We start from the raw sequence: 24,558 nt of genomic DNA, 5'->3' as shown, positions 1-24,558 counted from the left end.
ATACCAGGTGAATAGCACTTTTATAGTTATTCCTCATCCTGAAGGTTATTGAAAAGTCTACATCTATGAGTAAGATGAATTACACCACACAACAAGATCAAGATGGCCTCAATGTCAAATACAATTTTCCAAAATTTTTGAAAATGATTTATTTTTCAGCAACCCACCTTGTCAGATATGACGATGTATGAATTGAACTTTTCCTTACTAGTAGAACAGATGTTAAGTAAGATAGCTGATCCTGCTTACAGACAGATTATAGTAGAGGTACCTTTTTCAGTACAATTAGGTCAAAGGTGACCCAGCTATTTTAATGTTAATTCATTCAATTTTGGTAGCTAGCAATTTTCATGGTTAAGGAAGTAGTTGTTTTGAAGATAATTATAATTCCATTGTCATTTGTTTTATTTAGCTTTATGTAAAGGAACTGAAATTTCATTTTTGAATATTATACAACTACTTTTTTAAGAGGTAGATTTGTGGTTTCGTTGCATTTTGAAAAAAATTATAATTTGAAAAAAATATATAACTGAGATAAAATAAAGAACTGAGTTTTATTTTTTTTTAAGTCAAGTTAACCAAAATCCTATTCGAATTCTAAGACAGTAATAGACTTTTAAAGAAATATGTTATTAAATGACTTAATAGTACATGTATTTAAATAAATAAATCTATACATGTCATCATGAAGAAGTTGGCTTCAAAGGTGTAGAATTAAACATAAAGAATAACACACATCATCTATACTACTAAAGGAAGAGACCGATTTCATTGAGCCGCAACTCCTCTGAAACCAAACAAAATCGGAAATATTTGTGATATGACGTATAAATGTAGTGTTTTGTACTTCCTAAATTTGTCTTTGAAACAATCTTTTTTCCACAGAAACCGCCAATTTTTTAGAAAATATCTAAATTTGGAGACCGTTATCGATCCGTGTCTTATACGCTTTCGCACTGGTCAGTCAACATACTGCCCTCAGAGTCTAACTTTATAATAATTAAAAATTACACCATTCCAGGTCTCTGTCAGACGCACAACCAAAGGGTGTATTCAGGATTTGCTATAAAGACGGGTAATAATCACACATGAACTTCGCCATTAAACAGGGAATAACTGTGCACGTTATAATCAGCGTGACTTTACCAAATGACAATACAAATTCTAAAAATCTAGGCTAAAAGTACTGAGTAAAAAATAAGGCGTAGGTTCTTTAATTCAGTCACGCACCCTCGATGTCGTGGGTATGGTCTAGAGTTCAAAATGTTAATAACATAGATTAGTTTACAACAGTGTTCCAGGTGATATAAATAAAGATCAAAGCTTTTATCGCTGTTCTACATCTTGAAAAGGGAAACAAGATTTTCATTGATGAGTTTAGCACTCATGTCCTGCAGCAAGTTCTAGATGTTACTAACTTCACTGGAATGTTATTCTATATAATTGCCATATATGAATCAATTTGGCCAGAAAAGCACACACAACTTTATCAAATAAATTGTAATAAAAAATTACATCTATTTATTGTGAATCATTTGGTATATAATATTTGAGATTGGCATTGATTATATATCAACTTTCATGATATCCCTTGAAGTACTATTTAATATTGTGTTAAATATTATGCTTCTACAGATGGATGTATTGTTTATTTTAGGCATTTATGGTTGTGTCGACCATGTTAAAGAGAAACCCAGAAGTTACATTTGATCACGCTGCTAATATGGATAAGGTATTAATAAAGAAACAGTCATTGTAAAACTATTTTATAAATTACATTAGCAAATCATTCTCCAAATATATGCAACTGTAAACTGTAGGATACTGAAAATATGTACACAATTTGGGTTATAGTAACTTAGCTATGATGTTTGATTCACTTATTACCATATTTAGCCATGTATAGTACAAAGTTGTGTATAATACGCACCCCTTTTCATCCCTCCAAAATCTTGAGGAAGAAATGAAATGAAAAAGAGAAAAAAAAAACTACAAAAAAAGAGAAAGAAAAAGTACAAAAATTTTTTAAAAAAAAATTATAAATTTTTTTTTTAAAAGTCTAGTTATCTGTAAAAAACCTTTAATAGGGAACAATTAAACCATGTATTTAATCTTCACTTAAGTCTTTTGAAAGATAAAAAAAATATTTAAGATTCATTGTTCCATCAAATTGTTTCATTAAATAATCATAAAGTCATTAACAATAGAATGGTAGAGCTTTTATCAATTTGATATCTACATTCATATGCACTAAAGTCTCATAGAGGTCACCATTGCAACTTACTGAAAGTATTAAAATGTCTTAAGATTAAACTGTCAGATGTTTGTCAGAGTCTTTATTTTTAGCTCACCTGGTAGTCGGCTTCGTCGTCCGTTAACTTTTACAAAAATCGTTTCCTCTGAAACTACTGGGCCAAATTTAACCAAACTTGGCCACAATCATCATTGGGGTATCTAGTCAAAAAAAAAATGTGTCCAATGACCCCGCCTGCCAACCAAGATGGCCGACATGGCTAAAAATAGAACATAGGGGTAAAATGCAAATTTTGTCTATTATTTTGAAAACCGTTATAAATAGATAAAATCTGACTGGAGCAAAAATGTTCAGAATGTTGAGCTATACCAATTGTCTATATACGTCAAAACTCTCAGATGACTTATAGGAGTTATTGCCCTTAAATTGAAAAAAATGATCAGTAAGACAAGTTCTACAAATAAGTCTAATGGTCGAAATCGTCAGTCGACTCCTTATTAGAGTTATTGCCCTTTGATGACAATTTTTATACGACCACAAAAAATTTTTGCTGTCGTATATTGGTATGACGTTGGCGGCAGTGGCGTCGTCGTCGTCCGAAGACACATTGGTTTTCGCACAATAACTTTAGTTTAAGTGAATGGATCTGTATGAAATTTTACCATAAGGTTCAATACCACAAGGAAGGTTGGGATTGATTTTGGGGGTTATGGTACCAACAGTTAAGGAATTAGGGGCCAAAAATAAGCATTTTTCTTTTTTCCAGACAATAACTTGTGGAACAGTGTATGGATCTCTCTGAAATTATACCACAAGTTTCCATACTACAAAGGGATGGTTAGGATTTGCTTTGGGGGGTTATGGCTCAAATCGTTTATGAATTAGGGGCAAAAAAGGGGGGAAAACAAGGTTGTCCTGGTTAATGGACAAATACTCCAGTACAAAACATAATTTAAAGCAGTGTAAGGGAGGTAATTCAAATACATCATTTGAATTATCTCCCTTACACTACTTTTGAATTATGAATAAAGTAATGGTTAATGAACAATTAAGACAAGTTAAAAGCAGTGTAAGGGAGGTAATCCAAATACAACTTTTTGATTACCTCCCTTACACTGCTTTTAAATTATGTTTAAAGAAATGCATATTTATAAAGGAAGACCAGTAAAAATATCTGCAAATGTTGCATCTTTTTTTTTTACAAAAAAATCCATATGAAAGATTTGACACCATATTTTGAATTCTATTATAAAATAGATTAAGTTAGCACTATGGTAAGTTTAAATGGGTAATTATGGTTGCAAACTCCATTGGAAATTTGAATTGAGATTATGACCATTTCTTGAGGGAAAGAATTTTTGGGGGGGAAAAAGGAGGGGGGGGGGAGAAATTGTGGGGGGTTAATTTTTTCTCATTTCATATTTCAGAAATTAAAAAGAAAAATTCTTCAAATATGATTTTTTTTGCAAAAAAAAAGTGTGTGAGTGTGGGGGGTTAATTTTTTATTTTTATTGTGGGGAGGGGTGGGGTCAATTTGCAACAACAAAGTGTATTGCACAAAAGCGAAAATTGAATATAAATTCAAATCATATAACCAATTCTAAGTTCTTTGACTACAGTTATTCTGTGTCAGAAACCTTTTATGTGTCAAATATTTAATTACAATCCAAATTCAGACCTGTATCAAGCGCGAATATTGCTTCAATTTTTGCCCCAACTGTTCAGGGTTGGACCTCTGCGGTCGTATCCAGCTGCGCTCGGCAAAGCAATTTATTTCCAATTGTTTTGCCTTATATCTAAAAAATTATAATAGATAGATAGAAACTTAAATAAGCAAAAATGATCAGTAAGACAAGATCTACAGTTAAGACTGAATGAAGGAAATCCTGTGACAACTCCTTATTGGAGTTATTGCCCTTTAAAGACAATTTTCACCATTTTTTTTGCATTTTGCAGTATATGGTAAAAAAGTATAATAGATAAATAGACACTTTAAGTCACAAAAATGATCAGCAAGTCAAGATCTACTTACAAGTCAAATTTTGCTGATATAGTTAGTAGACTGTCACTCTTTATAGGAGTGATTGCCCTTAAATGAGGATTTTTTTAACCCTCTTTTGTGTTTTGAGCAAAAACTAAAGAAGATAGAGAGAAACTAAACAGATGAAATGATCAGCAATACAAGATCAACAAAACAGATTTTTGTCATGAATTCTATTCTTGTCTACAATGTTGGAGAGTGTCCTTTGTTGAATATGCACAAAGAACCAAGGTGAGCGACACAGGCTCTTTAGAGCCCCTAGTTATAGAGCTCAAACTGTAAGCACAATCATGATCAGAAAAGTATTAAGGTTTTCTTTTAATTATTTTGCAGATAATTCAAGACTCTTTTGAAGATTTCCAGAAAAATGCAAGCAGGGAAAATGGATCTGAAAAACAAGATGACATGAGAATTTTCTTTAACACTCCTCCAAATGTTAAACATGGTACAACCAGCTACATAACCAAAGCTGTACTCAGAACTCTTCTAGAAGGAGAGATCAAATTTGTAAATGAAGAAATGTGTCATATTACTTAATATTCAGTTAGTGCTGAATTTATACAAACCTCAACGAATCTCAAAAAATATCGAATAATAATTCAATATGTTATAATTGCACGAGTGTCACACAAGGATAATTATCACAGTGAAAAGCTACTATAAAAGTTTTATTTTTTTAATTTGACTCTCATTCTAGCAGAATGAAAGATAATAAACCACCAAAGTTCTTTTCATTCTTAAATAGAAGCAAATTGTTTACTTGTTTTTGAACAAATTCAGGAATTAAGGGTACACAACCTCCATAAAGGTTTTGTTTTGCCATTTGTTTTGAAACATTTTTATTATTATTTTTCATTTTATAGATTTTTATTTGCAAATGCCTTTTTTATAACCAGTTCTATGGTTCCAATGCAATGAATGTTTCTTGTGTAAAGTTAATGTTTAAGCAAACATGTCTGTGTTTGTGGTCAATGTTTGTTATGTGATGTAATAAGAATGAATGTGATTGTACAGAGACTGTGATATACATACTAATATATTAATACCTGGTTACCTGGATCTATGCGACGATATAAGTCCAGACTTTATTTGTCGCTTGGCATTATTCAGCTCATTATTTTTCTTGTGATAAACTTTGCCTGTGCACAAATACACTTATGATAAAAAAAAAAAAGACTGGAAAAAAACTTATATATATAATATGATTTGTGCTTTCGGCTTTTGCAATCAAAGAGTTATTAAGATCAAATCTTTCAGTCAGAGTAATAAAATGTTTGGTACCAGTTTTAATATGCAAGACACAAGAAACACTTTGCTCAAAACCAAATGTATTGGGAAGCCAAATAGTAAAACATTTGGGAGCATATGAACTGAAAGGGCCTAACTAGAATAGCCAGACTATCTAAGGTCAACTTTACCTGATGGTTGTGTAAACAATTATATAATTTAACTAAATATTAACAATTTAAATCATGTTAATCATGCCAGAACAGATGACCTTGCTGCTCTCTGTTTAAACATGAACATTGTTTTCTATAGGAATAATCTTTCTTAGGTTTGATTAAGACTTAAAAAGGTTGAAAATCAGAATGCATAAAAAATTAAAAAGTATCTAAATAATAATTTGAAGATATCAAAATGCAGTAAATCAAAAATAATTACTGGTATCATAATTGCACTGTTTTTTATGCTATATCTCTACAGATGTTACATTTATTAATCTTGCATTACTGTCTGTTGTCAAAGATTTTATATTAATTAATGAACTCATTGAAATTTTGATTTATAGTAAACATTATTTTTTTTTTCAAATTCAGTTATACAATGCTAATATGATAACTATCTTTTCTTAATAGTGCAGCTTAATTTCAAAATTCATATTTAGAAGAATTGGAAATGAAATTATCCAAGGTAGTCAAAAACTCACAGTCAAGGTCAAATTGACCTTGGTATCAAAGTATTGATTCCTGTATTTGTACAAAAACACAAGAGTTATTGTGTCTTTAGTTAGTTCATAAAGAAATTTGCATTTCTTGGTAATTGGTTTGAAGATCTGAAATGTTTATAGTAAAGGTTAAAACAGTATAAATAGATAACTGAATTTTGAGAAAAAATACATTCAAAAAAGATAAAATTATAGTAAACTGCTCTTTTTCTGAAGTTGAATGAAATGTATTCTTATAGGTTAGCATCTTTTGGTTGTTGTTTTTTTGTAAATTGAAATTGCTCTCATCATGTCAATTTTATTAGATTTGATTATTAATAATTATTTTTTATTTGACAAATTATGTCCTCCCAATTCATTTTGCAGAAGAAAAAATACAGACTTTTTGGATTAGACAAATAAAGGTCATTACTGATACAGGAATATTTGATGTTATATGAGAATATGCAAATCTCCTCTGAAGTGACTTGAATACTTCCTCGGTTTATTATATTTGTTAATGTTTTATATATTTTGAGAGATGGAAAATGTGCATTCAGTAAAATTGATATTCATTTCTAAATCTTCATTAGATACAAATTTTCTTTGAATATTGAATCCCATTTATCAATGAAATTGTAAGTTCTAAACTGTTGTCAAAGAGTTTCAATATTTCTTTATATTTGATTTTTGAAATTTAGACTGTTAAAACATGTCAGTTTAAGAAGTTTTGTAATGATCTATAAGTGGACGGTATGTGGTGGTGAACTATGAAGCAATTAATAGATCATCTTTTTCAATCATAAGTCTTTTATCTGATTATTAGTGCTAATTATTTATTTGTTATCTTATTTGATATAGCTAAGATCATGAAATACTTATTGTCCATAAGAATCAAAACAATCCAACACACACAAAGACGGGTTAGAATTTACTGTTGTGTGCAGTTGTGCATCGCCTATTTAGACTTTTTATCATGGATTAATTGTTTTGTGTTTTGTTTTTTTTCAGTGTATCATATAAGTTATCTACGGATATGAATGCAGATAATAAATTTAATCCCAGACTAAGTACGAATCAAGTGATTTTTAGGGAAATTCTTGAACAAAATATAACATGAAAGCAGCTTTTTTATCATTTAAAAAAGTTTTATTGAAATTTGATAATTTGACATATTATTTTCACAGGGTGTAGGTAGATTTGGTGAAACCCTACAGGTAGTCAAATATAACATGTTTTTAATCTAGAGACAGAGAAACAACAATAAATCAAATTTGAATTTTTTAATGATGTGTCATTAGCCAATCGAAATGCGAGAAATATATAACATATTATTTTCTAAAGTCCTCTTAGACTATACATAAACGGACCAAGCTTAAACTCTTCTACATGAAGTGTAATCAATATAAAGTAGTGCACCTTTTAAAAAAAAATTTGGATCACATTTATTTCCAATCATCAATCAAGGAGTTTTAATTGTGGTTCACAGAGGATACATACATATATTTAATCAACAACTACATCACTAAACAAAAATGGCCAAAACTTGCCTATATTTTTTCAGGGACTGTACTTTGTGCCCCTGTATTTCTAGGGTTTCTAGTCATTTTCAATGGTAAGATCTGGCAGATGGCATCTTACATATTATTAAGAGGTTCACAGCTTAGCCTAACAGTGTTTAATTTTATTTCCATCCTTGCTGCCAAGCTCTCATCATCAAATCAGTCTGACCTTTGTTTCTATATGTATTAAAATATAAAGCAATTTGATCTCACCTACATGTGTTTCTGACCTGGGTTTGGCTGTTATATTTCTTGAAAAAAAAGTAAAAATTTAGAATTTGTGACAAATGACTCATTTTCCATCTGATAATGCCATCACTGAAAATATTTGTATATACATAATATATAAGGCCACACAAGACGAAACACTAAAGGATAATTTTCTTTAAAACAATTTGGTTTATATTAACCAAACCAGACCTGATTTATTCTAAAGGTTATCGACTGTAAATTCAGAAATTATTGCGTGCATTTATTAATGTGATTTTTGAATGATGAACAAAAATACGAGATTAATTATTTCGATTTCAAAATATCTGCAAACAGATATATATATAGCAGATATCAGAATGTGAGTTCTTATTATTGCGATACTCACTCAGTCGCATTATTTGCAAAAATAAAAAACTCGCAATAATTTCTAAATTGACAGTACTTTAAAAGTTGTATCTATTGCTACTGCCTTTTAACAGATTGAGCTGGTATAATGCCATGATGCTAATTTATTTACAATGGCTCCTGGAACCCTCAACAACTAGTCAAAATATAGATGGTTATAAATCTCTCAATAATTATCACCCTTCACAAGACATCTGTTAGATCTCCATGATAATATAGATTTTATAATTTCTTCTAATTATAGGTTTTCATTGCACTCAAACTACAGAATGACTACATGTTATAATTTTCTCCTTTAGACGTTTCACTAATAGGTATGAGTTACAGTCTTACCTAACAAAATATTTGCTGCAAGATATATTTTCTTAATATATTATGTTACTCAAATACATTTTGTTGTCAAACTGTTGCTCATACTTGAATTGTTTGTGAGCATTTTTCTAGTCCTAGTTTCTATCTATTTTGTTAGTTATTTCCATTACCAGCCTAATTTGTCAATTTTGTTTTGTAATGATTGTAATGCTAGGAAGAATTTCTTTTATCATACATAAATGTAGTCTGACAAATTCTGAATGACTTTTGACCTTTGCCCTGTAGCAAAATTGGCAGACATAACTTACTGAGTCGTTTACCGTATTATTAAAAGTATTAGTACCTGGTCATTGAGTTCAATGACATTTTTGTAGGTAATATTACAACACAATTACATGTACATGTAGTAGATGACCTGATAAACCAATCTTTTTCATTCATAAATTAAATTTGTACATTTTTAGTAAATGGTCATTTGTTCGTTTTCAGTAATTCTTACATTTTCTTATTTCTGTTTAAAAACTATCAATTTCGTTTCACAGTTTTATGAAGAAAAAAGTTATATAAACTGTTATAGACCAAACTTTTAGGTTTGCTTATCTTTTAGGCTTTTTTTATTGAAAAGTAGAAATGTCAAAAGGACAACATTTCATTTTTGGGTGTTTTACTGTTTATCAGCGATGGAATTTTCATTTATCATGTTTATATAAATTGTCTTCCTTTATTTCATCTTGTATTAAATAAAGAAAATGATAAATTGTTTGCTAAGCATAACACTTCTTAGAAGATTTTATTTTTTAATTGAAAAATGACAATGTATTCCCATGTTACAATACTAAATTATGATATATTCTATAAAAAAAAAGTACTGCATTGTTTATTTCTTTACATGAGAGATTTTCATATGTTCTTACTTTTTTACTTTTATACAAATATATGCTAATAATTTAATTTTGGATGTAACACGTCTTCTGATTGGACGAGAGAATTTTGTTATCAGCTCATAGACATAATTTTGTCATGTGACCGTGACGTTATCAACGTTTTTTTCATGATTTACTCCTTAAAAATGGAATTTAGAATTAAATTATAAGGAATGATTGTAATATTTTTTTTGTCTATTCGAAATAACAGAAAAAATGTGGTGCACACTGTTAAATAACCCGCTACGTGTGTTATTCAGTGTGCACCACATTTTTTATGTTATTTCTTCATAGACAGAAAAAATATTACAGTCATTCCTTAAGTAATGTAAAAAAAAATATCAATAAATAAAAATTGCGTTGAAAGATGAATATTTATTGAATTCAAGTCACCTTATTTTCTTTTTTTTTAAATAATGTTTTCGAACCTTAATGTTTTATATTCTCATAATAAATTTCACTGTTTTATATTTGATTAATATGCCTTTTAGAAAAAAAGCAAATAATGGATATTGGGGAAAGATTAAATTTGTATAATGCAGTACATCTTGACATAAGTATAAATGATTATTTAACAAAATTTATGAATGCTATTAACCAACATTCCAAGAAGATAGAATTCAAAAATATATCACAAGTCCCTCTTATTTTAATTTCTTCTTATTATTTGAATCTTTATTCCATATGATCTCATGATAAATGGGGGGGAGGGGATCTAATTCCTAATTCCTAAGAAAAGAAATGCCAAATCCTGAATTCCCATGAAAATAATATGACTCTGCCCGCATCAGGATATAATTAAATCACAAATTCCTGTTTTTCCAACGATTTAACTGGCTCTTCCTGAATTCCCACGATTAAACGACCTCAAACGTTAATTCATGAAAAGGTCCTTCTGTCCTTAATTAAATGTCACTTGAAGAAATTTTATTAATTTGAAATTTTTCAAATTCTTAATATTTGAAAAGAACAATTTCTGGATGAAGTCTTTTAAAAACAAGTTTTAATTGATAGAAGCTTGATATTTGTTCCCCTTATTTTCAACAGGAGTATTGTCATCCTTGTAAGTCCCTTGTCATTATTTAAAGCAAAAAATACAATTTTGTCCCTTTTAACCTAATTCTAGGACAAAAATATTTTTTAGAGCTGTTTTTGTGACCTTTAAATTTGAGTTGCTATCAGTGAATTGATTGTTGATTTATTAGATTATGTATGTAAATGTAATATTATTGATTTTTGACAAATAATTTTTACATGTATTGTGAAATGTCATTGTATGTAAATTTGACAGATTGTTTTTGAGTTGTTATCTGATATTAACAGATAATGTCAGTTTATTGGGTTGTTTTTATTTTTAGTTTCTTATTATCTATAATTAAATTGAATAATCAGAATTAATTGTGTCAAATTTTATTACAGTAAGCATAAAATTAACATATTGTGTATACCACCATTGAAAATTACATAAATTTTCACAGTAAGTATAATGAGAATTATCTTTGACAGAGAAGAAAGGTAATTAGACCTATTGTTGAAAGTCAGAGGTGTCATAAGTTTGTAAGGTAAACTGGTTTTGATAAAATTATTTTGATGAAATGGGATAATTTGATTAAATCACTTCCTTTCAATTGTTCACATTCTAATGTTTGGTATCAAGCAAGTTTTGGGGCACAGTTATTCAGATTGTTTCATACAGCTTTGTATATATGTTGTTGTGTAATGGCATTTTTCTCATATAGTGCATCTACACTTCCCCTTAAAGGAGTGGATGGTTTGATTTCCAGTTTCTGCATTGCATGAACCATTTGTGTGCCTCCTTCTGTATAATTTCATCAGATTGAGTTTATAGATTTACAATAATAAAACAAACATTTTTGAGAAAGGGACAGTCAGTCTAGTATTCCTACTGACAAACAAAAAAGTATTTCAATTGAACTTTCACAATTCACAAGTCTTCTCTTTGCAGTGCACATGATATTTCTGTTGGTTCATCATTTGTGTTGTATGATTGATTGATCATTGGTTGCTTTATGTCCAGTGGCAGATATTACCTTTATATTAAGAACAAGAACGTATGAAAATAATGCAGGAAACGTATGGTTGCATGTAAGGTGGTAGCAGTCTCGATTTACTCTACATCTGATTTAATTTAGTATTAAATATTTTGATGCAATGTCAGATGAAGAATATGGTCAGATTCAGGAGAGCAAATTCTTTATGACAAATAATGAAGACGAATGAGAAAGACAAAATCAACCAGAATTGTAGTGCAATCCTACCTCACATTTTTTTGAATAAAAAAAAAATATTGCAGTCTTGGTATGGGTCTACTGTGTATGTTAACATTTTTTACAATAAATGTTGTGTCAGTTGATAATTTATACTTTATTGGCTGAAGGCTAGTACAAGTTTTTATGCCCCACCTACGATAGTAGAGGGGCATTATGTTTTTCGGTCTGTGCATCCGTTCGTTCGTTCATCTGTCCTGCTTCAGGTTCAAGTTTTTGGTCAAGGTAGTTTTTGATGAAGTTGAAGTCCAATCAACTTGAAACTTAGTACACATGTCCACATGTCCCTATGATATAATCTTTATAATTTTAATGCCGAATTAAAGTTTTTACCCCAATTTCACGGGCCACTGAAGATAGAAAATGATAGCTAGTGCTAGTGGGGCATCCGTGTACTATGGACACATTCTTGTTTCTGTCACTTGTCCTTCATCACTTAACTCTTTCAAAGATCTTCTTATCCAAAACCACTAAACAGACTTGAATAAAACTTTAAATATTGATTCTTAGTGTCTAAATTACAGTATGATAATTTTACTGCTCTCCATCAACAAACATGGCCACCATGGTTAAATATAGAACATATAGGTAAAGTGTAAGTATTTGTCTAATATCATGATAACTACATGTCTAATAGGTACAGAAAATCTGACTGGGATATAAATATTCACATTGTCAAGATCTATATTCCTGTAATTTCCACAAAATTTTCAGAAGACATTTGCCTTGTCCAGAATATACATGAAATATAAGTCACTATAATATACAGAAACCGTAACAGTGAAATTCAGCAGCATTACCATGTCTTCAAAAATGCCAAGTACACTGAAACCATTCATTGACCGCTGATTTTTTTAACCAATTTCAGTTTTTAGACATTTTTTTTATATCTTGAAAACAGAACATGTAAACAGCAAAACTGATTAGCATTACAAGAACTAATAAGAAAGCCAATATAACCTATATACATATTTTAGTTTAAGAATTATATTATGATCTATCAACCATCATGGCCATCATGACTTAAATTAGAATAAAGTGTTAAAATGGAAATACTGGGGTACTTGTTGAAAAGGTCAGTAACCAGTTGGTATCTTTGTAAATCCATCAAACTGTCAGACAAATCTTGAATTTCTCACAAGTCAAAGATAATACTAAATTATTTTTAGCACTTTTCCTCTTAAAATATACACAATTCAAACATTTGCCATTTGGTCACCATGAATTATCTTTGACATTTGAATATGACTTTAAGGCTAAGCTGTGCATTTATCAATAATACTTCACTGACTAAATACGCATTCCAGAACCTTGTAAGGGAGCTACCATTTGATCTTTATTGGGGGCCTTGGATGAAAAATTTTGTCCTGCATTTTTTTTTTAGATGTAATCTCTGTCCTGCATTTTTTTTATTAGTGTTTTCTGACTTTTTTTTACATAAATTGTCATCCTGCCTTTTTTTTTTGTGCAAAGTTGCTCATCCTGCCCCCCCCCCCCCCATAAAAATCAAATGGTAGCTCCCTAAATATCACTGCACAGTCTCAGTGTCCACATGATTGATGTGTTCATATCAATTAGAATTTGGAAACAGTGACCTTCTGATAATGCAACATGATTTCAGAATTGGTATATTACCTCATAGAATATTTTCAGCTGGATGTTAAGCATACACCAATCAATCAATCATATAAACTGCAAAACGATTATATTATATCTGCATCCAAATAACCTACATTTCATGCATGATTAATTTTAACTTTCACATATTAATATTATGTAATGAAATTTTCAAGTCTAATAGATCTTTATTCAAAGAAGTTCAACTGGAGCACATCTGGTATGTTTTCTTAGACTACTCATTATACACCAATTTATTAATTTTAAGGATTTTTGTTGAGATATTCCTTTTCATGATGGTATTCTCATTATCAGCTGTCCTTGCATAACTGAATTTTGATATTTTGTTATACTTTAGTTCGAATTCACAACTGAAAGCTGGTTAATCTACATTTGAACTAGCTATTGTCCATATTGACTTGTTTAACCCCATTGTAGTTGGGATGCAGTATCATTGACCTATATTCATATTAAACCAAGGATTTAGATATGTTTCATGACCTGTAGTTGTTCTTTGTCCTTTGATCTTAGGTGGATTGTTGTCTCATAAGCAGTCATACCACATATCATTATAAAGTAGCTATGCAGGCCCTAATCTAGGATTTTGGAGAGGGAGAAGTGACTTCTCTATATTAAGTAGCGTTCCCCTATGTTATCCTTGATTGAACTTAGAAAACTTAATGAACTGGAATTCCTTTCTCTTTTTCAACTGCAGATATTAAATTGATATTTGGTTCAATTGTAAGAGTTGTTACTGGTGTAGTTTGCTTTGTTCTTGTTTACAAATTTTTGACCTAGTTAACATCAACTGTTCTGTATTTCATGAAAAAGGTGACGGTAGAATAAAGGACTATACTATATATATTGGGCATATATACAAAATATCTTCTTAGAGGCTTTCATTAGTGTTTTTCTGCATCTTAAGGTTCAAATGGTTAGGTAGCAAATACATATATTATATGACTACCACATGTTTGTTCCTCCTCTGTATTATTGAAATAATAGTATTGTCCATACAAAAAGAATCCTATACAAAGCTTTTCCTTTGAAACCCTGTAATGACTCAAATCAAAACTTGACTTGAATGATCCCTTAGTGTTTTAAGATTACATATGTAGGTGATACAAATGTAGTATGGTAACCCTTCTTTTCAATTCCTTTAAAAGATCTTCAGTATTTTTTCAGGAGATTGATGTAGGTCTTGTTGATAGCACGAGTTGGGGTGTTAAAGGTGCAAAAATACCACTTTCAGATGTAAATTTTACCTTTAATTGTTTGGGGTATTTTGCACTTAATTTCTCTTTGCAAAGCTTTAAGTGGTTTCATTAGTCTTGTCAATCGAGTATACCTCTAAAGGTCTGTAGGTAATGACTTACATGGGTGCTACATGTGGAGCAGGATCTGCTCACCCTTTTGGACCACCTGAGATCACCCCATTTTTAGAGGGGTTTGTGTTGCTCAGTCTTTGGTTTTCTATGTTGTGTTTTGTACACTGTTGTTTGTCAACAAGTATTTCGATTTTAACCCTTTTTTTGATCATTTTTGTGTGTTTTTTTGTCATGGCAATGTCAGTTTGTTTTGGACTAATGAGTTTGAATGTCCCTTTGGTATATTTTGCCTCTTTTTTAGAACTTCCTTTGGGTGTTATGTATTTATTAATGGAATATATCTTTAACATTTAGATCTCTGGTAATTTCACTTTGAGTAGGATATCCATATCATCAATAAAAATATAGTAACCGCTACATTATATGTTGATTACCATGTGGTGTTGGTTTGCTGCTTCAATGACATTTACTCCAAACCTTGTTTTATCTGTAGTAACAAAAAATTTCAACATTGTTTTTACACTTCCAATATATAGACACAACATCTGTTTCGGAATATTGTGCATTTATTTGTATGTTTTTCTAATCCAAATTACAGTACTACAACTGTGGTAGTACTTGAGGCATATAATATTCAAATGCATGTAGTCATTTTTTCTGAAGGCATGTATAATTTGTATTTTTTTTCTGATATAGCTAGATTGCACTCTGTTTTGTAAATAAGCCGATTAAACTAATAAATATAAAAACAAAAGATAAACTGCAACAAGTTTATTGTTGTGTTAACAATAAAATACACATTTAGTTATTTCCTAATATCTCTCTCACAACATCATACACAAATTAACATCACTTTATCAAGAGGTACAGAATTAGCCCCAATAGAAATGACTAAAATCTACTGCTGATCAAAATTCAGTTTAAGACTTTCAAACTTGATAAGACCGACATTTTTGAAGATTCTGACAAAATAACAGTACTACATTTTTTCAATGAAAAAAAAAAACCAACAATACATGACTACAAATTTGTTTCAAATTTAACTATAATAAAAAATAATTATCTTTTTAATCCAAAATAATTCTGAGAATTTTATTTTTGATATATCTGAGAGAAAACCTAGTGTTTCTAAAAATGAAGGTCTAAGGAGAATCCCTCTTAGACAGTGGTTATTAAAAAAATTATCATATTAAATTTAATGTTGAATTGATTTACACAAGTTTTGGCTATGATTTGACAAAATATGGTTAAATAAAATATGACTGTGATTTTGGTATCTATGGCAAGACAAGGAATTTTTATTTACTCTAAAAAGTAATTTAGCATGTAAAAGTTGTTAAACAGTTTGCTCATATTGAAGTATTGGTAGTCCAATATGATATCTTTCTTGTAAGGTGTAGACAGAAGTGTGAGTGTGTATGTATATAAAAAAAAACACATATGTTTAAATTCTATGACAATATTTTGGGCTTTTTATTACATTTTTAACTTTTTTTTCTCATTTTTTTTTATACGATTTCACTATTTTCCATTTTTTATCACATTAGTTTCTGATTTTAATTAATTTTTTGTTTTTGTTAATATCTTTTTTTGATTTTTTTTTGTGTTAAAAAATGGAACATGCAATAATAGAATATATGATATTCTTAAAATGTAAAAAAAAAATCTGCATTACATAATTTGGACATTTCAAAATGACTGTTGGTTTGCTAAAGTTTTGTTTAATGTTAAGATTATTCACTCAATGTTACATTTTCACATTTTAACAGAATTCTCTCAGACGTTTCCTGACCACATAACTATTTCTCACATTTCTGGATCTCACTAAAAGTATGCACCAAACAAATAAGACTGAGATCTTTTACCAAGTTGATGAAGCTAAAGTCTGATTTAAAGATTGGATAAAAATATCTTTAAATTTAACCACTTAAAGTCTTAAACACTATATTGTTTATGAAATCATATGCCTTTTTTAGAAGAAGTCTTATTCCTTTTTGAAGAAGAATGTCAATACACCATCAAATTTGTTAAGAAAGACAGGTTGGAATTTTTTGCCCGAAACATTTCCTTTATGGTCGCCTTTGGGACTTCTTTACCCATTCAGTGAATCAATTGCATGAATATCCTGAATTCCTACACTTTTTGAAATTTTGACAAAAGACAAACGTAGAAAAATATTTTAGACTGTGTTAAAACCTTAGTCAATTCCATAGACTACAAAACTTATCTGAGAAGTGCCTTTTGATTTCCACTGACAGATCTCAGTGAATCATGTCAAAGTATTATTTTCGTTTACTCTATATTGTTTCATGTGCCAAACGTACAAATGATGATATATTAAATCAGGATATTTTCTGGAACATATATGAATTTAAAAATTAAAATTTACCCAAGTTCTATAAATAGTCAACACAGCACCTTAATTATTATTACAAATGAACAAATCTCTTCTTTCTTATATTTTTATCCAATCTTTAAAGCAGTATTTACAAAGATGTATTTCTCAACTCTCTGAGTCTCATATCTTCTGATGTTAGTAGAGACTTTGTTATCTTCAAGTATCAATATTTACAAGAATTAAGCTAATTATTTACATAGGACCCGCATATATTACTACCCATTGTGGAGAATATTTTGACTGAATTTTATATCATATATCACAGATTTGATCAAATTATAATCTGATAATGTAAAGCTGCATAGATGATTTATATTTACATGTGTGATGGCAAAATTATGATATTTTATTCACAATGGGATGTCATTAAACATTGGCATCATAAATTCATATGGTTAAAAAATGTGTGGAGAATTGTACATGATTTTTTAGATTAGAAGGATAAAAAAAGTTAATTGGCGGTGGTTTAAAATTCAAAACGTGTCAGCTTCTATTTCTATAACATTTACCAGTTCAGACAGTGATTTGAAATTTTACACTGATCAAGTTTTCATTTCTCAAACATTTTCTTAACTCAATAATTTGAATAAAGAAAAAGGTTAGCTGGTGGGTGATATATATTTTAATCAGTTTGAACTCTTGATCTAATTTACTGAATACATGTCTGATCTAGTTGGTGTCCTGAGGTTTTAACCACTTAAATTATAATGATATCTGTACAAAAAACATTCTGAAATCAAAAATATTCCTGATAACATATTTTAAATTCTACTCTACCTTATAAGATATAAATATATTAGAATTTAATTGTAATAAAATCTATTTATTGCACACATTTAGCATCAAATTCAATTAGTTTTAAATTATCTGTTACACGCGTAGTTCAAGATATATATGTACAGCTTATACTTAATTGTCATTCACACTGAATATGATTTTCATAAGCAAATTTCCAATCATCTTTTCTTAGCATTGTATAAATCAATACATTAAATGTAGATTATGTTCTTATTGAGTTCCTTAATATGCATGTACATTCTGTTCATTATTACATACTTTAAAAAAAATAATAACAAATGCAGATATTTCTTTTCATTTTATACATCTGTACAATATACAACAATTATACCTTTTATTAAATGTCTTTGCAGCATAATTATGTTACATTGTCACTGATCTGACATCAAGAAATAAAATAATTCACTGATAATAAACCTTACATGAATGCAAGTGTTTCCACTTGAACATTTAATGATTACATACTAAGACAATGAAATAAAAATACATTCTTAAGTTGCAAGATTTAATACAGATCAAAAAGCATTAAAATTAATGACTATAGACTGCAGATTACACAAAAGTTTTAAAGTTATGCATTTAAACTGAGGTTATTTCATAACACTGTAAAAACTTGATACAAATAACAACATTATCTAACAGGATCAAAGTGTATGTCAACAATAATAAAATAACTTACACAAATTGGAATAAAATATCTACTTACACCTTAAAAACTAAAATTTAACATTTATTGCTAAAATTCTGGAAGAGTTCAATCAGTGCTTCATCTGAGAGTTGCTACGTCCAGCTGGACAATGAATGCGTCCTGATTTGTTGTAGGGTTTACCACCCCCAATCTGGTGGTTTAAGGATTTGTTGAGTCGCTGTAGATTATGACGTGAAAGTTTTTTGCTGTCAGATTGTTTCAGAGATCTTTGAGAACTTTTGACCATTTGGATCTGTGTTACCATTCCTGCTCTAGCTGCCACTGCGTTTGGTTTCCTTGGATCTTGTCGTGCCATTGCAGTCTTGACTTTTCTTGGAAGGATTTTTCTTGTTGCCGAGGGCGACTGATCATCGTTGGATGATTCAGATAAGTCACTTGCATCACCTGTGCTGCCTGAACATCGACTGTTGTAGACTGACATACTTGGATGTTCTATTAATAAATTTTCCATTGGTGTCATCTCTACATTTGATGAGTTACTTCCCCCTGCTAGAAAACATGGTGGAGGTGTGATTATCCAATTTTCATTATAACAACCTTTTTTAGAATGTAAACAGTATCGTGATACAGGTGAACCCTGAGAACACGGAGAACCATTGTTTGAGCTTCGTTGGTTGTCCGATTCACTATCACTACATGTTGGTGTATGTATTATAGAAGGCACAGGTGATTTCTCTGCAATCAACAATGATACTGTGCAGTTTAATTTTGATACCAAAAATTATTTACACCAATAGCTTGCAAAAGAATTTACAACACTGAACTTTAAAAAAAAAAATCAATAAAAATTATCTGTTTCGAGCCTAAACTGTTTCATTTGATTTAGCCAATAATGAAATAAACTTTTTGTAATAGTTAATATTTGTAAGTGTTTTCTTTTTTCATAAGATTTGCTGGTAGAATTGTGTTATTAATTTATTGTGACTTAACCTCATTTAAGAAGTGATCAAAATGCTATATCCATCTACACATTGGATAAAAGAGGAGTATATAAACATGTATTTTAAATCTTTTTTGTTTGCTGCTTTTTTTTATAGTTTGTTTACCTAATATAAACTTGTTGTAATAGAAATTACACTGTTGCTACATGTATATGTAAGTTTTTATTTTTTTTAATTGGAAACATGCAACATATGTTACATGTATACAAAATTTGTTACTGTAAATTCACAAATTATTGTGAGGTTTTTATTGATGCGAATAATGTGCCCTGGTGAGTATTGCAATAATAAGAACTGGCATTCTTATATGATTATGCAGCTTTTCCGTTGTCAGTTTGTTTTCGATCTATGAGTTTGACTGTCCCTCTGGTATCTTTCGTCCCTCTTTTCTGAAATTGCAAAAATTAATCTCGCATTTTTGTCCATTTTTCAAAAATCGCAATAATTTCTGAATTTACAGTATGCTATTGATATATTTATTTTATAGTTATTATTTTCCAAAATACCTGGTAAATCAACAAGAATCCAGTCTTGATCTTTCTCTGGTGCTGGCTTTGTCTGGAGATCAACATCGTTTTGCTCTGACTCAGTTGATCCACCAAAGAAATAACTTGTTACACTGCTGAACATTGTTTCTGATGAGAAAAATGATAAATAGAGGCTTTTATAGTTATAACTTCTATGTCATTTTTTCTAAATGGCAATCATACCACATATAATTTTCATATTTTAAATCTATTGCAGGTTATGATGAAATCACTTAACTGTTTAACATGTAAAGATTGGCTACAAGTTATGCAATGTTTGGAAGACATACACAGATATATTTATACATGCATTGAAAAAATCAATTGCAAATATTTTTTCTTCAAAATGTAATGAATTGTAAATTATAAAAGCTGTTTGTAAGCAGAACAAATAATATTGATGCTAGCATATACAAAGATATATTGATTAAAATGAGAAGTATATATTATATCGCTGATGTATGGTTCATGAATATTTATTATATCGAATACATAATTTACTAAATTTAGAACTCTGTTTAAAAATATCATGATCTGACCTTGGCAATATTCTAAAGTGATTGATCAGCTGTTTTAATGATAACCTCAGTCCTGATTTCCCATTTTGTTAGCTTCCTTTCAGAGAATCACAAGGCGGATGTGCAAAATTCTATTATTTCATTTTGAAAAAAATCAATGCAGAAGCGTTACCGCCCTCTATTGTTCCCCAACGATCCAACATAAACAAAGACATTTGGTATGTTGAAACTTGCAATAATTTAAATTAAATGGCTTGTTTTAAAATTTCATCATTTCAATAAGATAAATATGTAGCTTCACTTCTTATTAATAAAAAAAAGACAGTGAATTTTGCAAGAATGTTTTCAGTTCTCAATGTTGTCAGTTTTGCTCGAAGCCATTATGAAAACAAGGTCACAACTGTCAAACTCTTTCGACGCAAATTTCTCCAAATTTAACCCTTCTTTTCATTAAATATGACTTACCGATTCTTTCTTACGCTAAGTTTTGTTATAATTTAGGTGAATTGTCGAAATATAATCCAAATAAACGTACAGGATCTGAATAATGTATCTGCGTCACCTTCTGCTCAGCTGTTCAACCCAAACACCAGTCACAAACGCATTCACTGGTTCACAAGGCAGCTGTGTTTACGTTTTTGAAATTGATTTTGATTGGTTAATTTTTCTTTGTTCTCACCATATATGGAATATCATGAATATTTATGATGGTTAATAAGGCCCGATATGGCAACCACAATGCGTGCGCATTGCAATGACACGTGTTATTGTTGTGATCAACGAATGAAATGTACATGGCCTAGGGCACGCTAAATATTAACCCTTTGAACTTGAACTGTAGTTAAATTATGATTGCGAATTGCGAAATATATATGGGTTTGAATGCAAATCTAATATTAAAATTATTTATTGTCCTATCAAACAAAGTATATGGTTGAAGACAAGAGTTTTACTAGTTTCTTCCATTGTTTTGACAGATGGCCCCAATCCTGCATTACTAAAATTTAGTTATTTTTATCACTAGTGAAGAACGAAAGTGTCACATGATTTGAAAAAGACGATCTTGGGGAATCATAAACTACCTATCGTATGGACAAGAGCAAAGACACATTAATTAGGTTAAAATTTTATAGAATATTCCCCGTAAACAATAATAAATACGAGTTGGGTTATACTTGTTATATATACACCGCAAACCAAAATGAACATTATATATCATCCTCCAAAAAGGAAAATTAACAATAGTGAACGAAAATTAGTCCTATGTGTCGTAAATTTTGTATAGTCTTTCCCGTATGATCCCGTTTATCCTGTCGTTTAGTCAGAGACATATAATACATGTCTCTGGTCAGTTAGTATAGGTCTGTGTATGTTTGCTTAATTTGTTTGCGTTAGTCAAATTTTTAAAACCTCCAAGCAAGACCAGCAAGAAGGAATTTAACTGCACACAGATATAAAACAAAAAACAATTGAAGCTTGACTTAAATTATAACATGTATGCCATGGAAGGTCATCTGCAAATAAACCTCATTTGGTTCCTATTTCATATATATGATTAAAAAAAACATGGGTCCCGGTGACATTCTTTGATATGATTGAACAATTAAAGACTATGCTCAACTTAACAGAATTGATAATTTGTATCATCAACAAATGATTCTCATTTAATATCATTCTGTTGACAAATATTAACAATTAATGTAGAGTAATGCAGAATATCATTACAAGTGAAATTTACTGGAGAAATTATTTTCCAACCTTTTCTCTGTATACCTTCTTAGCCAAAGTGAATCACATTTGGCAAGAATAATATATGGAGGGTCAGCGAAACCTTTAAAATTTTCTATTCTCTGTGTTTCGTCAACTTTTTTTCTCAAGGACTCGAGGTCGATTCCAATAAGATTTGGCTGGAATAATATGATGCAGGTCAAAAAGTACCATTTTGTTTGGTTCCTTATGATGTTGGAAAAAAGGGATTATAAGAATCATTTTTGTGGCGGGCTAGACTGGACTACTGGAGACATATTTTTTTGAATTATACAGAAAAGTACAAGGTGAGCGATACAACCTCATTGGAAACCTCCAGTTTCCGAAGGTTTTGTTTTATGGGAAACCAAAGACTTGTTTGGACAAAACAATAAAAAGGAGGTGCACAATGTATAAAGGTACTAAAGATTCTTTGAACATTATCATGTCACTACATTGAAGGAGCACCGGATACAAAGTGACGAAAGATGAATTAAATTTATTAATGGTCATAACGATCACGTCTTGAATACTTCAGTCAGATAACTTTCTTCGATATATCCTTGTATGTGAAATGCAGCCTACATTAAGGATGATTTAGAAACTGACATATAAATAACTTATCATTACTTAATATTTTTTAAAGGATATCTATATACAATATTTGGCGTCAGAGTAACCGGACATAATTTTATATTTGATGCCCATTCATAGATTTTTTAATAATAATTACGTGTAAAGGTCATTCAAACCAAGCTTATGTGTGACGTCGGAGGTAAAGCCGTGCTCTAAAGATTATCTCAAGCTAACCAAAGAATTTTAATTTTTTTTTGTTTTATTTTTATTTCCAACGGTTAAACCATAAACATAATAGCCATGGTTAAACCATAGACATGCAAATTCTATAAAGTCTCCAGTAATAATATATATTTTGAGTTTTCGATAGTTTTCAAATAGTTTTATGTCTAAAGGAAATACTGACTTTTTTTAAAGGTTTGTGGGCATCTAATGAAATCACGAAGGAGCATGATCATAGTACTGGTATCATTGATTTCCAAACATATCATGGTCCAAATGCAATAGCACCTGTACTGCTGATGCTTGAATTGAGAAAGTAAAATCATCTTTTTATTTATAGATAAGAAGCCGTGCTGACTTAAAATCTATAATAACGAACTTCAGGGAATTAGAAAAAGGTAAAAATCATCGCGAGCTTTTTGGCGAATGAGTGAAGGTTATGAGACACAATGGTTCATTTTGGGCGAAGCGACTGACCCCCACCCCTCATGAATCCGCCCGTCATGACGATAAATAGACAATCAGTTTAATTCAGCATATAAATATTGAATTTGCTGAATTAAACTGATTATCTATTTATCGTCATGACGGGCGGATTCATGAGGGGGTGGCGGTCACGTACAGTTACAGGGGAGGTAATGACGTCGCTAAATGTTATTTTTCGCGACGTCAGACTGTGACATATCGGGGAAAAGATGCATTTTCCGACTGATATTTATCATTTAGACCGATTTAACTTGAAAACGAGTTCGTTGTTTCCTTTTTTTGAAATGACATTTGATTTGATTATTTGTGAAGATTATTTGTGCCAATTTTTATGAACATTTCACTGATGATTTTTTTTTTAATAGATGCATATACATAAATAAATTCCGCTTTTTGACTGAAATCATGAAAATGTGATAAACATTTATTATTTCGAAAGAACTGTTACACAAAACCAAAGCACACTTATATAGAGAAGATATTCCAAATGTTTTTACAAAAATCGACATGCATTTATCCTTTGGAACAAAAAAGTAAGATATGTCTTTCCAAAGGATAGAAATGTCAAAAAAAACGAAATTTTACTGAGTAAACGTCTTAAATTTCGACCCCATTTATCTCTAAATTTAGCACATAAAGGTAAATTTTTATTACATATTTGAATAAAGTAGGTACGGTACATACAAGTAGCATTATTACGATACAATACATATACAATAAGGAGGGTCTGGCTGTGGTGCTTCAATTCTGTATTCTTTAATTTTTAGGTT

The 24,558-nt window shown here is 30.1% G+C and overlaps 2 protein-coding genes across 3 annotated transcripts in view; one reads left to right on the top strand and one right to left on the bottom strand.

The window, feature by feature from the left end:
* The window catches only part of LOC127701269 (phosphorylase b kinase regulatory subunit beta-like), a 64,190-nt gene extending 53,162 nt beyond the window's left edge, over positions 1-11,028 (top strand). The window contains exons 21-23 of the mRNA XM_052205103.1: positions 160-267; positions 1,658-1,732; positions 4,629-11,028. Of these exons, the coding sequence (XP_052061063.1) occupies positions 160-267; positions 1,658-1,732; positions 4,629-4,832 (387 nt within the window). The 3' untranslated portion in view covers positions 4,833-11,028. The remainder of the gene's footprint in view (positions 1-159; positions 268-1,657; positions 1,733-4,628) is intronic.
* Positions 11,029-15,623: 4,595 nt separating this feature from the next.
* LOC127701347 (tumor protein p53-inducible nuclear protein 1-like) lies at positions 15,624-21,381 on the bottom strand. Of its 2 annotated transcripts, none has more exons than XM_052205239.1 (3): positions 21,224-21,381; positions 20,220-20,351; positions 15,624-19,447 (listed from the first exon to the last, which is right to left on the bottom strand). In XM_052205239.1, exons 2-3 carry the CDS (start codon positions 20,341-20,343, stop codon positions 18,822-18,824), a joined length of 750 nt encoding a protein of 249 aa, XP_052061199.1. In that variant the 5' UTR covers positions 20,344-20,351; positions 21,224-21,381; the 3' UTR covers positions 15,624-18,821. The 2 variants fall into 2 exon arrangements, with proteins under 2 accessions (XP_052061199.1, XP_052061198.1); XM_052205238.1 differs by having other exon boundaries at positions 20,220-20,348.
* Between the last annotated feature and the right edge of the window lie 3,177 nt (positions 21,382-24,558).

This window comes from Mytilus californianus, unplaced genomic scaffold (assembly GCF_021869535.1).
Source record: "Mytilus californianus isolate M0D057914Y unplaced genomic scaffold, xbMytCali1.0.p SCAF_5, whole genome shotgun sequence".
Classification (NCBI taxonomy): Eukaryota; Metazoa; Mollusca; class Bivalvia; order Mytilida; family Mytilidae; genus Mytilus; species Mytilus californianus.
Note: the sequence above shows the minus strand (reverse complement) of the source record. Positions and strands in the feature narration are given on the sequence as shown.